At 40.4% G+C, this 13777-nt stretch overlaps 1 protein-coding gene and 1 non-coding gene across 9 annotated transcripts in view; both read right to left on the bottom strand.

Moving 5' to 3' along the window:
* cul2 (cullin 2) overlaps nucleotides 1–13777 on the bottom strand; it is a 78302-nt gene that overhangs the window by 14585 nt on the left and 49940 nt on the right. For all 8 annotated transcript variants that reach the window (XM_022244204.2, XM_022244205.2, XM_022244202.2 and 5 more), the window contains 5 exons: nucleotides 10457–10519; nucleotides 9798–9926; nucleotides 6431–6517; nucleotides 3049–3195; nucleotides 1267–1344 (listed from right to left, as the gene is read on the bottom strand). In XM_022244204.2, the coding sequence (XP_022099896.1) occupies nucleotides 1267–1344; nucleotides 3049–3195; nucleotides 6431–6517; nucleotides 9798–9926; nucleotides 10457–10519 (504 nt within the window). The remainder of the gene's footprint in view (nucleotides 1–1266; nucleotides 1345–3048; nucleotides 3196–6430; nucleotides 6518–9797; nucleotides 9927–10456; nucleotides 10520–13777) is intronic.
* On the bottom strand, nucleotides 2505–2577 carry Trnan-guu (transfer RNA asparagine (anticodon GUU)). The gene has a single exon. It is a non-coding gene; the product is annotated as a tRNA-Asn (tRNA).

The raw sequence follows: 13777 nt of genomic DNA, 5'->3' as shown, positions 1-13777 counted from the left end.
TCATCAGGTGACTGATCCAAATCAGAGATACACAAGTATGGATCAGGACCAGTAGGAGGATCAAGGGAATTGCTCTCAGCAAATGCAGGCTGAGACAGCCTGGAAGAGAGCAGAAAGTCCTGGTGCCCAGCAGAAGATTCTCTGGAACATGTCGCAGGTGGAGAATAAGGCTCCGGATTTTGGTGGGTAGGGGCTGGAGGAGGAGGAGGGTAGCATCAACCAGTTCTGATAGAGATTCGGAAAGAGAACGTAGTGTTTCCTTTGTAGAGGGTGAGCCAGTGCCTTTCTAGTGCTTAGTTGTCTTCTTTTGGGAAGATCGGTTAAAGGAAGAGGAACACTCAGTCAAGTTGCGCTTCTTTCCCAAGGAAACCCCTGACCCAGGTGGCTGAGGAAAAGAACGACTGGGGAACCCAAACATCGTCGGAAAAGCGAAAGGGTGAAGTGACCGTATGAAGCGGGTCTAAAATAGCGGGAAGCTGAAGGCCCCGGCACTGAAGCAGGCTCATTGGTTCAGGGGCCCCAGTGAAAGAACGGACTGGGGAGGCCACTGTGGAGTCAGTCCTGGCTGTCATGTTTGGAGACGAGCCACGGGCTGGACAAGAGAAGGGCAAGGCCCGCCGATTTTCTGGACATTGAGCCTGGGCAAGAAGCCATAGCAGAAGGCCGACGAAAAGGCAGAGAGCAAAACACCAGGTTAAAATGCCCTTCTATACCAGATCCAGTTAGTCCAGACAAAGGACTGCCCGTTATACACGGGCAATGCAGCAAAGAAAGACTGTCAGCTACACAAAGCTGCATGGTGTGCTACACGGAGGGGGGTTGGGATAACTCTAGCTGTATATACTGGACGAGAACGAGAATAACCAGGGTAGAAAGAATAAATGGATGATCAAGAAATGACACCAAAAGAAAGCTTAGTGAAGGAAAAATCTCTCAAAATATCAGAGCCAGACAATAACAAATCTGTTGGTAATGGCACTAAGAAAAAGAGGAAGATCATGGCGGCCACTTCCATGGAGTCAAGCGAGTGAGGGCGCACTGCCGGGTGATCGAAAATTTATCGAATGGATTAATGGACTAGGAAATAATGCATTTGTATTGATAATCTGCGAAGGTTGCAGGCAGTAGACATAAAATTTTGTAATACTGAATATACACTACCAACTCCTGTGCACAGCTTATACCTTTTTCAAGTCCTTGTTTACTGTACGACATGCATGATTCAACAAGGAATGTCAAATCCTACACACAAGTTCCACAGCCTACCTTGCTAACACTTTGTTCCAGCTCCTGCGGTATTGCAAATGGTGTGAGTGATGATTGCCCCAAAGGCCAGGACCCCGTCTGAAACAATCAAGTGAAATTCATAATAAGCTGGGGGACCGGACAGGATAACCAAAGCCAAATTGTACACTCATCTACAACAAAACACCCAGCATTTAGTCCAAATAATCATAATGACAAATCCTACACACAAGAATGATATGCACGATATTTAACAAGAGTTATTCACCAGTGCATCAAATGCACACCAGGGTGGTGCCTTCGCTATTTAATTCTGACTTTCCAATGAGGAATCTCGGATCTGGAAAGCTAAGGTTTCTGTCTGGTTCGGGGCACTGAATGCAGATACATGCAAGTTGAGGCTGCTCAATTTATTTTTAGATTAACAAATCTATCAAAGGGGTGAATTTAATAAGACATTATTAATGTATCTTTATATAATTTTTGCCTGCAGTGTAGGGGTCCATGGTGTTTTGTATACCCAAGGGGACAAATGGCAGCTGAGGCAAAGCCAAGAGTGCCATTTGCCCCAAGGGTATACAAAACCCATAGACCCCCATCACAACAGGCAACAATCATTTTGTTATACCACGGCCATAGATTTCATGAATGCAAGAGAACAGAGTAAAATAGATTTTACTGCACAGCAATGCATTTCATCTTACTAAAATTATCTTCACAAAAAAGTGTTCAGTTGGACAAATTGACCAATATAAGTACTAACTGTGAATGAGATAACAGGCCACTAGAGCAGTGGCACATAGGGGCAGTTCCCCCATGGATTTTTTTGGTTTTTCAAACAGACTACTTCACAGTAAAGAAAATAATCGGTTTATTTATTTATCAAATATAGTCATCGAAAACCCTGAGAGAACAACACCATGAAATAAAAGTAAAGATGTCGGGACCACAAGTAAGGCTTTTGATATTTTTTTTCTCCCCACACCACCACAGAATCCAACACCTTCATGCCCCAGTGTACAGCAACAGTTACACAACCAGCCAATCTTGTTGGGGGGAGAAGGGTGCTAACCAGAAGCCATTAAACCTGAAACACCATACAGTCAGAGATCACACCCCAATTACAAGATACAACCTGGGGCGTGGTGAACAAGGATCACTCAAAGAGGATACGGCTCTTTGAACATAAATCATGAAACAAATTGTACAGGGAAACTGACTAGGTGCTTACGAATGATTATAAAGATGAACAAAGAAATTGACTGGAGCAGGATTTGAACCAGCGGCCTCTGGAATAACGGACCAGTGCTCTACCAAATGAGCTACCCAGCCCTATGTTGGTGGCTCTTCCCAATTGTCAATATCTCTGTTCGGGGGGCGCTAGCCAGAATCTATTAAACCTGAAACACCATATAGCCAGGGATCACACCCCCCCCTTCCAAAAGAGATTGATTCCATGGTTTACCTGCAAGCCTACATCTCATGCAACTCCCACCATGCAAAGCTTCAATAACCAAATAGAGGTTTTGCTGGCATCTCCATGGTGTCTCAGAGGCTGTTTTTGTTATTTTTATTCATTACAACAAATGCACAAAAAGGTTATTCGAGCCTATCGGAGTGATACAGACCTCCATCCCCTTGAGAACGTGTTAATGCATAAACTCTATTGCACAAATCACAAGAAACCGAAGATCAGCAGCATGGTTTCAAACACAATGCCACAGTTGTGCCAAATTTTGAAATGGTACAAAGTACTCTGCAGAAGACAAGATTTAAATTGGAGTTAAAAAAAAAAAGACTTACTGTTAAGACATAAATAGAAAAGTTGACACCAAGATCCACTTGCTTGGTCTGGCAAAATGTGTTGAAATTGCCATTGAGTCCCTCACTAATTCCTATGTCTGTAAACATCCTGTGAAGCTTGTTTGTGAACTCGTAGCCAAATGCTTGCTGCAATGAAAAACAGCCAACAAAACATGTATTAGAAGCTGGGTCTGCGCAACACTAAAAGATACATCTGTATGGCACTCAATACTTGAATATTTGAACTTGAATAGAAAAATTTTGAGGGTTAATGCACTTACATGTATATCAGTCTCTTTCACTTGTTTGCATCAAATTTGAGCTAATTTATGGGCATGCTCAGAACCATGGAAACAATACCCAGCTGGTCACATGAGACCTCATAAGTCAAAAGCACCTCCGAAGTTTTCCAATAGCAAGGCATTCCTAACAAACTTGGAACAAAAGTATGTAGCAAGCTGTAATTCATCCTGCCAGGTTGGTCCTTGTTAAAATGCAGCATGTCTTTCATCTTCTATAGTCATTTTCTATTCCTAGATGGCAAATTAACTCAAACTTTTCAACTTGGTGCTGATAAAAATATTGATTGCTAAATCCCGTGAAATATAATCCCTAGATGTTAATGGTTGAGGTGCTCCATGTGTATATGTTTTTCTTCAAATGACCCCATGAAAAGATACCATGAGATGAGATATGACTGACATTAACATTGTTTGGAGAGAAGAGACGAGTCCACCGAGAAAGGTCTTTGCAAGAGGGGTAAGATCAGAAAGTCATATTAAAAGGTGAATAATAAATAAAATATGATAGCAAAAAGAACCTTTGTGTCATCAAGTTTTTGTGTTTTAGTGCTGTCTATCTTAAATGTCCCCAGCCAGATCGTGCTGACACACTTTTGAGACAGAGGTACTCACTGATCCCTAGATTCACCAAGTTTACACCCTTTAAGGTTTAATTGAAAGAATTTAACTTTGTTAATTCATGATGACATCCATACTTTTTATCGTAGGTTTTGCCCTTCTACTTAGTCACAATGTATTCTCAACGGGGTTGCACACAAAATTACAAGTTGGCTTGGATGAGATTCAAACTCATGACTTCCTGCTTACTAGCCCGAACCATCCTCAGTCCAGTAAAATCCTCTGGGTGTTTTGGAGGATTTAGGTTGCATGTTGTGTGAAATACTGGAGGATTGTAAGGACTGAGGGTACATTGTAAATGATATTGGAGGATTGAGGTTTGCATGGCCCATAAACATGTGGAGGATTTTAGAGGACTGAGGGCATATACATATGTGTGGATGCTTCTGGTCTAATAGTCAAGGTGAGTACTTTACATGTCCCCATGGGACACTTGTGCATGTATATTTTACAGTATATTACAAGTACATATAGTAGTAAATAGACACTGTCAATGTCAAACGGTGGGCACTTCAAGTTCCATTACATGTTGTACTTGTATGTGTACTGTTTGTTGCCAGGCTTCTTATTAGTCATTTTACCATTTGACGCTGGATGGTGTGTAAACACACACACAACTTCCTTATTTGATTCAAGGAGGACGTGTACACTCGTTCAAGAATTCTTTTTTCATTTCCGCGGATGATGTATTAATGCATTGTGCTTGGTTGGGTCAAAGTGCAATTGCAGGGTTGAAGAATTTGCAAGTGAAAAAAATGCCCCAGCAGGTGAGAAAATCTTAACTTAACTGGTTAACACAAGCACCCCCATTACTGCACTGTTTGGGGCTCTTAGCTCAAATTTCATTGTGTAATGAAAATGTCCAACTTTATCATTGATCCAATCACCCATCATCCTCCAACCCTTACCCTGGTCCCATCCCAAAAGGTAATGATTAATATACTACTGCATGTCCAACATAACTTGCTGTTTGCTGTTTTGTATGTGAACTCAATTGTGACCTTGTTTTCTCTCACACATTTACATGTATGAACCTTCACCCCTCCCCATTAACACCTCCCAGCAACACCTTACGAGCTACTATTACACTGTTAGAGGGAACTGGACTTTTTAAGGATTGTGGGTGTATTTTAGCCAAAAGGACCTATGCAAATGTCTTAATCATTTGACTCCAAGTTCACTGGTATTGGGTGGTTGGCCCTAAACCAATGCAGCAGCCAGTACCACAGCAGTGAATTATGTTAACAAGCCAACTTAATGTCACTAACCCTAATTTTTGCTTGTAAATGTATTGTTGGGCCATTTAATCTCTTTTCAAGGATTACATTTTGGAAATAAAGAAACTTGAGGGGCTTTATCTGTGCTATCCACATATAACTGATGGGTCTTCGCAAATTTCAAAATCCATGGAAATCTGCAGAAATGAGCATAAATTTCACACCTATACATTGTACTGTAGATAAATATCCAACATGCATGAAGTTACAAATTTTCACGGCTTTTTTTAGTGATGTACTATGAAAAAGAACTCCATAGTTGAGCTTTTGGAGAAGAAATATACAGTGGAATGGCACATCGCTACACCAGACGTTGGGTACGACAAATATCTTCCTTGGATCCTCCATTTTCTGTGCACTTCTTCCAAAAATTAGAAATTTGTTTTAAATAAAAGAAGCACATTCAGAACTAATTATAATAACTCAAAGTTGGGAAAAATCCCACTCACAATGGAACAATGGACAAGTGGTGCAGTCTGTATCAATTATGGATGTGTAGGCACATACACACTTTACATGCAATGTACACATACAATTCGTGTAAAGCGAATTTGCGCACGGGCCATGTAGACAGGCTGCCGAGTACCTGACACAAGTGTCTGGTTTGGAAAACTTTGCCTGATAGTCGCATCATTGCTGAGAGAACTGATCTCAAAAATCAGCCCCCCAAAAAATAAAAATGCAGAGTGACCAAAGTATCTGTAACTCCCACAAATCTTCGATAAATGTCTTGTTAGTTTCAATCATTTTCAAAAATGCTTGCCCAACACTTTGACACGTATGCGCCTCCAAGTCATTTCCAATGGAAACTAACCATTAGGTAAAACATAAAAAGAGATGAACTTACATTTACTACAGGAAGGAATTTCTTTTTTTTTAAGATTTTAGATTTTTTACCTGTTTTTGTATGTAAATGTAAGTGTAGGCCAAAAGTCCTCATACAAAACCATTTTCTGGGGCAGGCCCCCAGACATTTGAATATGGACCAGAGTTTGGAACAGGTGCATGCACCCGTGACTGAAATCACTATACTCACCAACCAAAATACCAAAAATTGTGTTCATTACAGTGATGTTCCACTGTATTTGATTTTCAAATATACATGCATTCCTAACAAAACAAATAATTTCTACATGATAAAAACACACAAAATGAGAGTATTATAACAATGTTATCAAATCATACCTTTAATTTGTTGATCATGGATTCTTCAGCATCCATTGATGTCGACAAACCATGAATCAATCTTTTGGCTAACATGCGGGCATAAAACTGCCAGAAAATGAAACAAAACGTGTCAATTCCTGAATTTTTCCCCTTGAAAGCCGGTTCATACTAGGCACGAAAGTGAACATGAACAAGAAAAGGTGACATCATGTAAAATATTTGTGCTGCAAAGTGCTCCAACACATTTCATCTCAAACTTAACTGCAACTATGTGCTGACGTCAAATTCCTTTGCTTTTGCATTTGCCTGAAGCTTGAACCAGCCTTAATGCTGTTTATTTAAGCATCTATGAGAGATATATTTATTGTATGTTTATGGGTAGACTTTACGTTCAGTGTGTAATGTGTGTTTGGTTTTATTTTGATGGAATCTGGATCCTATAAATAAATACATTATTACGGCAAATTAGAATTTTCTCCTAGGATTTATGAAAAATACAATTTCCTACGCCCCTGGTATCCCCTCTAATTTGATTTATAGCATGGTTCTTAGTTAGCATCAAGCTCTGTTTCCATTTCTGTCCTCAGTTTGCAGCCGTGTCAAAGTTCAACTGATTTACCAGACTTGTATGACTTATGACTCAGACTCAAGTCCGACTTGAGTCACTTTTTAGTGACTCGGATTCGAATCGCTTTGACAAATGACTCAGACTCGAGGCTGCGGACTTGGACTCGACCTGCATAACTTGTGACTTGGCAGAAATTACATCGTTATGTTGTTTTTTCCACTGAGCAACACAGTACGTGATGTGGCTACTGCGGTGCACGTATGTGTGCCAATATTTTGACTGGGGACATCAATGTACCGAAACATGTACCCTGTCCAAACTTGACAGTGCTTTAACTACTTCCTGCTGGGTGACCCGTTTTTGAGCACCTAGGCTTTATACACGAAGCTGGGGAGCCCGAAACCGGACAAAAGAGTTGGGATTTGTAACAAAAGACCATGCTTGACACAAAAGACCAGGCTGCTGGGAATTACCGGCATTTTTCACTCTCAATAGTGGAAATAATCCAGCCTTGTTTTGAAACCATATACCACAGTTTGGGCATTTAGAGCGAGCGGATTATCACCGGGGACAAAAGCTCTTCACCACCGCAGTGATGAGCCACACAACACCGCTGCACGCTAATCTGGTCCCTATTGAATAGAGATCCATAGTGCACTGTTCCGGTTTCTGGAACAAAAGAATCTTACATAACAACACATAATCTGGGCTCTTTTTATAGGCTGCAGGCCTGGCTGAAATACTCCGGCATCATTGAAGGTCAGCTGTCAATTTAGTGTAGTGCCTAAAGATTACTGCCTATGGGTATAAATGTTTGTTAAATGAAATGATGAAACTTTAAAGAATATTCTGAAAACAGAAAAAATGATAATTATCCAGCCCAGCATCATTAACATTTTTAATTAACCCAGCGCGAAGTGATTAATGCACAATGACTATTCTTGTCAGATGCAGACTGGTGCCCTGCCAATAAAAGATTTGAATAGCCTGTATTGCTGTTCAAAGAATCTCAGTTGCAGCTGGTAATGGGTCTGACGATCTGGCATCAGTACAGTTTATGTGTATGTGAAAGCAGGAAGTTTGCTCATGGTATCCATTCCAAAAGTAGTCAATTTTGGGTTTATCAATTTCAAGAGAAATGCAAATGGAAGATCAAGCACAGAATGCAAATTCTGCAGGGGAGAAAAGCAGTGAAAAATGTTTAATTTCTGGAAATGAAAAATTTGCAGAAATGAAACATTTGCAGGACAGGAAAATGTTTTACCAATACAATAATAAAGATGACTCCTAACTCGGACTTGACCTTTGTGACTTGGACTCCGACTCGACATGGATGAATAGGGATTCAGACTCAGACTCAATATTTCATGACTTAAATACAAGTCTGCTGATTACCAGCTGACTCAAATTCTTTTAACGGTTCTGAGATAAAGAAATCTTCCAAATATACACTAACCAGAAAAAGCTAGACATGTCATAATAAACATACTCTGAAAATACTCTTTTTAGAGGATTCAAACCATGAAAATCTTTATAAATAAATCCAAAAGCTACTGAACTGATCTGGCTGACACAACTGAGTATAAACATCTTCCTATCTGGTCAAGAGGGTTTGAAATGATGACTGGTCAATTGTGATAAAGAGCCATTTTCTGTATTCAAAACCACAAAATGTTGTCATAGGCCAGAGGAGCAATCATGTACAGTGACATTGTCAACACAGTACACTTAATTGATTGACAAGATTGATTTCAATTGATTGTATGAATACACGTTTCCCTCACTGATGACAAATGGAGAAGCAGGGGCAAAAATCATACACAAATTGCAGAGAGCATCCAGCACTGTGTTGCTTCAAGTGAAGTCGTTGTTACCTCTTCTGGTTTAGGCACACAGCCATATTCTGCAGTGACCATTGTAGTTCAATACTACCATTTATTATTCAGCACCATTAATTGTATCATTTTGAGTTGCTATTACATGTATTTCAATGTAACAATCAAAAGTCTAACTTTTAAACATGAAAAAGACAGTATTCACTTGTGTATGTTTTACCTCCTGCATACACTATAACCTATATTTAACAATTGTTGACTGCTGTGGTGTGGGATGGCATTTTGAACACCCGAGGGACGCATAGCGCCCCAAGGTGAAGCCGAGGGAGCTATGCACACCCGAGGGTGTTCATAACATCATATCCCACACCAAAGTGGCCAACAAATGTTTTGTTATACCTCTGTCTTAAGGAATTTATCCAAAGAAACAAACTCTGAATTTCAGAAAATGATAGGCCTGCTGTCAAACTGTAAAATTAACCTAACAGACGTAAAAGATACCGTCTGCAAATGCACTGCTCCCTCACTTTTTAAACTGCGTAAACGTTCATGTGAAACTAGTGGGAGTACCAGTGTGTACATGTAGTCTGGTTAAACTTCCCCACATTACTTTATACCCTGCAGGGACGGGAATGAGTCTGTTAAACGAGCGTGATCATTGATCGAATTCCCTTGTAGCCTATGCCTAAAATGTATCATTGGTACTGAGCAAAACTGACGAAAGGAGTGGAAATGTTTGCTTTCAAACTTCCCGAAGCTCCTCTGAGATATCTCACAGTGAGTGTGATATGCGGATATATCGCACTGTCATGTGATCGTTCTGGGCCAATATAGACAGTATCCAAGACAGAGGTACAACTTAGCTTTGTCTCATGTGCCATACATGTGCATTCTGAGGTTTAAAAATGTCCCACATCAGAACCTACATGTATAACAACCCTTAAGTGTTCCTATGTACTAGCATTGTTCAATGCTGACTTACCCGTTGGAAGACATCCTTATCATCGATGTATCTAAAGACTAAGATAGATTGTTGTAACTTGTCATCAATTTCAGACTCACTAACTCCTTTAGCACTTTTCTTCAGTAATGTGTCACAGTATTTGGCTAGCTGCAAGGAGAAAGGAAAGGTTCAGATGAGAAGCTTGTTACTAGGGATCAGACTTATGATTTGTGTGCAAAAACTGCATTTTCTGAATGATCTCATACATGTACTTGCAAGACTGCTAATGTTGCTTGTATTATTACTTTGGACATTATCCTTAACTAAACACTATACAACCTTAAGGCTTCTGATTAGCACTCTTTGACAATTATAATGGCAAATTGGGCAGAACCAATAACAGATCGGATGGCTCCATTGGTAAAGCACAAGGAAGGAGATCTGGGGGCTGTGAATTCAAATCATGGTCCAGTCAACTGCCTTGTCCAATTTCACGATTATTGCTTTAAAATAATTGAAACAAAAACATGTGTCCTGTTTTTGCAGAGTTCAGAGATATGGATTTGAGCACCATACATTTTTGTTTGAAATCCATTTTATGGCTACCATTAAATGTAAACACTGTAACAAGATTTCCAAGGTAATACATGTGAACACGTAAAGACGGCTTTTTAAGGAAAGTAATGCTGTCCTCTTACCAGCTCAGGTGATCGACAAGGTTGTCTTTGGTGAGGTCTGTGGTTTACTATGGCAGCACAGGCCTGTAAAGGGAAAGATAAGCTTGCTTTAAGAACTCACCCTAGTGCAGCTTCAGGAACACTAAGTTCAGATGTCAATTGAATTACATAAAACAGGAAATAACCAATCTGTAAGATATGGGAAATTCCATTACAAAGTGAAAATGAGCATCAAAATTTCAAATTCTATCAGTCAAGATCTCCTCACATTTGGAAAGAGGGATAACCTTTAATAACCCTCTGAACAGGAATCAGTTTCATAAGAATTTACTCATTATAATAATTTTTTGAGTGTTGTAATATATGTATGCCACAAAATATGAAGTGAAAAAAATAAGATAAAACAAGGGGCAAAAAATAAAATCACTCATTTTTAAAATTAATATCAAGATGCGTTTGGATGGTACTTTGTTACACTCCATCACTGTTTCAATGGCACTGTGGTCAAAATTTAGTGTGAAATGCATGTTCAGTTTTCAGGAGATTTCATCATAATCGCAGGGTTTGTATGCATAGCTGGGGTGCCCCAAATTGGACAAAAGAGCTGGGCCTTGTAACAAAAGGACCATACTCAGAACAAAAGACCTGCTGCTGGGAATTGCCATCATTTTTCAGCTTGCATTTATCAGAGGAAATCTGTCATTGTTTTGAAACAGTATACCACTATTTTGGCACAGCTCCAGCTCCCGATTGATGAGTGATACAGTACCGCTGCATGTTTGAAAAGATGCCACTAGCATTCACTGGGAACAAAGGAAATTACATAACACCTCACAATTCTGGGCTCTCTTCACAGGGTGGCAGGCCTGACTGAAATACTTGGGTGTCAATGGAGGTTGCGTGTCAGATTAGAGTAGACACCAGACAGTCATTTGTGTGGGTGTAAACATCCATTAAATGAAATTATGAATTTTTTGAAGAATTTTGTAAATGGAAATTCTTGAAAATTGCCCGTATGTTGGTGCTGCACTTTTTAAAAAACCCGGTAGCATACGGTTAACAAAGATGGTATTCTGAGACTGAACATTCACTACTAGCTGGGCACCGACCCCATGCTCAGCCAAACTGGGTTTTCCTTAGGTGTCAAACTATTTTCACCCTGCACTACTTCTGACTGTGTATATAGCCACTGAAAATGCCTATGCCCTTCATGTTTACAATTCCAACAAATTAAAGGTCCTTTAGGTTTGTTAGCCTTAAACTGCTTAAAGGCTATCTGAAGCTCCTTCACTGTCTGTTCCAACTGTTCAATCTTGTGCTTAGAAGCTCTCTCACATCCTGGCTATGGGATACTAGTTATTCGGCACACTTGCCTTGACAGGCATTAGCACCTATCATCTGAAGAAAATTTGCTTTGTTATACTCAATCTGGAAGAGGCCTCCTCTTCTAAAGCTACGGTAAGAACAGCCCCTAGGTCCTTCAGTTTGGCTAGATGAACCTGTACTCTAATGTCAGGGGAGTCTAATGCCTCAATAAAATAATCACTACCCAGCTCCACAAAACAGCAGATACATCCTGATGTGCCTTGGATACAAGTCTACGAATATCACTTGCCAACTCTGGTAAGGCTTCACCCTTTTTTACGAAAAAAGACTGATAAAGACTTTTGCAATTCATTGAATTCAGTATCAGGAGCACTATGTACATATTAAGGACGAGTGCCAGAGGTTTGGGGGAGGGCATTTGGCTGGGGTCTTGAACTCCCATGGGCTGCGTCAACACTAGCCGAGTCAATCTCTTACTTTCAGCTTCAATTACCCCAATCTGTTCATAGCTACAGTTTGGTCCAACTGACAAGTCAACTGTCTCCCGGAACTCATCTTGGTTCAAAAAAATTCTAAAAAAAAAAACAAAAACAGAGGAAAAAGAATAAAAATGATTTTAATGGGCTAAATTTGATTCCACCACTGCCACCAAAACTGTAACAGAGACCCCTTTATGGGGGCCACACCTGCCAGGTAAGAACACAAACTAAAGACAATAACTCAATCAAACACAAGCAAAGTTTAGTCTCGGGTAAGAGTATTTAACCACTTCGTGCCGGGGCATTTTGCAATGTTGAGGATGCTGGGCCGGCATGACTATCATTTTTTCTGTTTTCAAAATCCTTCAACAATTCATCATTCCATTTAACAGTCATTTATAGCCACACAGAGTAATCTTCAGGCACTACTCTAAGTTGACAGGTGACCTTCATTGACGCCCGAATATTTCAGCCAGGCCTGCAGCCTTGTAAACAGAGCCCAGATAGTGCGGTGTTATACAACTGTCTTTTGTTCATGAACCTGGCTCAGTGCACTGCTGACCTCTTTTCAATAGGGGCCAGATTAGCATGCAGCGGTGCTGTGTGGCTCATCGCTGCGGTGGTGGAGAGCTTTTATCCCCGGTGGTAATCCACTTGCTCTAAATACCCCCAAACCCTGGTATACGGTTTCAAAATAACGCTGGATTATCACCACTTTTGAGAGTGAAAAATGCCGGTAATGCCCAGCAGCCTGGTCTTTTGTTCGGAGTACCGTCTTTTGTTACAAGGCCCTGTTTCCTTTGTCCGAGTTCGGAGACCCCGGCCACACATATAAACCATACGGCTACGATTTCGGAGTCCCCGGCTGGTAGTGGTTAAGAACATGAACATTTTAATTTCTTAATTCTCCAAAAAAGGTGAGATTGACCAAGCTAAATTCCCATGGCACTAGACAACATAAGAATTATAGGAATGAAACGTGACAAAAATGCAAACTTACGTGATGCAACAGAAAAAAATGTTGACAGACGGCAGTAACTTATACAACAAAAAACAAGCTACGTCAAATTTTGCAGTAGTAAATTTAACTTAAAAGAATAGAGGACTGCCGCCCGCCAAGCTACACAGATGTGTCCCCCGCCAGAGTGTTCTATAAAAATGCCTCTCCCAGTGTTGTTGTTTTGTTTTTATGGCACTTTCAGCTACTCAGGCTATTTGCAGCAAGAACTATATGTTTATTCATAACTCTATTAATCAGCATCACTTTATGGAGTTAGGAAGAAGGTCCAGTTTTAGAGGCAGGAGAAAAATGTAGTACCCAGAGAAAACCTGCAAGATTGAGTATGGTCTCAAAACCAAATGCATTTAAAGCCTAGGCCAAGCTGGGACTCAAACCCAAGCCTCATTGGTGCAAAGTGAAGGAAGAACCACTACGCTAAACGGCTCCCCCGCCTTGCCCAGTGGTAGTCACATTGGCCTCATATACCAGTACCCTCCTAATGGTAGCAGACAATCGGTGAAATGCAGTCCATTGTAC

The sequence above is a fragment of the Acanthaster planci genome, linkage group LG17, assembly GCF_054643075.1.
Source record: "Acanthaster planci isolate LZ-2023a linkage group LG17, COTS_SCS, whole genome shotgun sequence".
NCBI lineage: Eukaryota > Metazoa > Echinodermata > Asteroidea > Valvatida > Acanthasteridae > Acanthaster > Acanthaster planci.
Note: the sequence above shows the minus strand (reverse complement) of the source record. Positions and strands in the feature narration are given on the sequence as shown.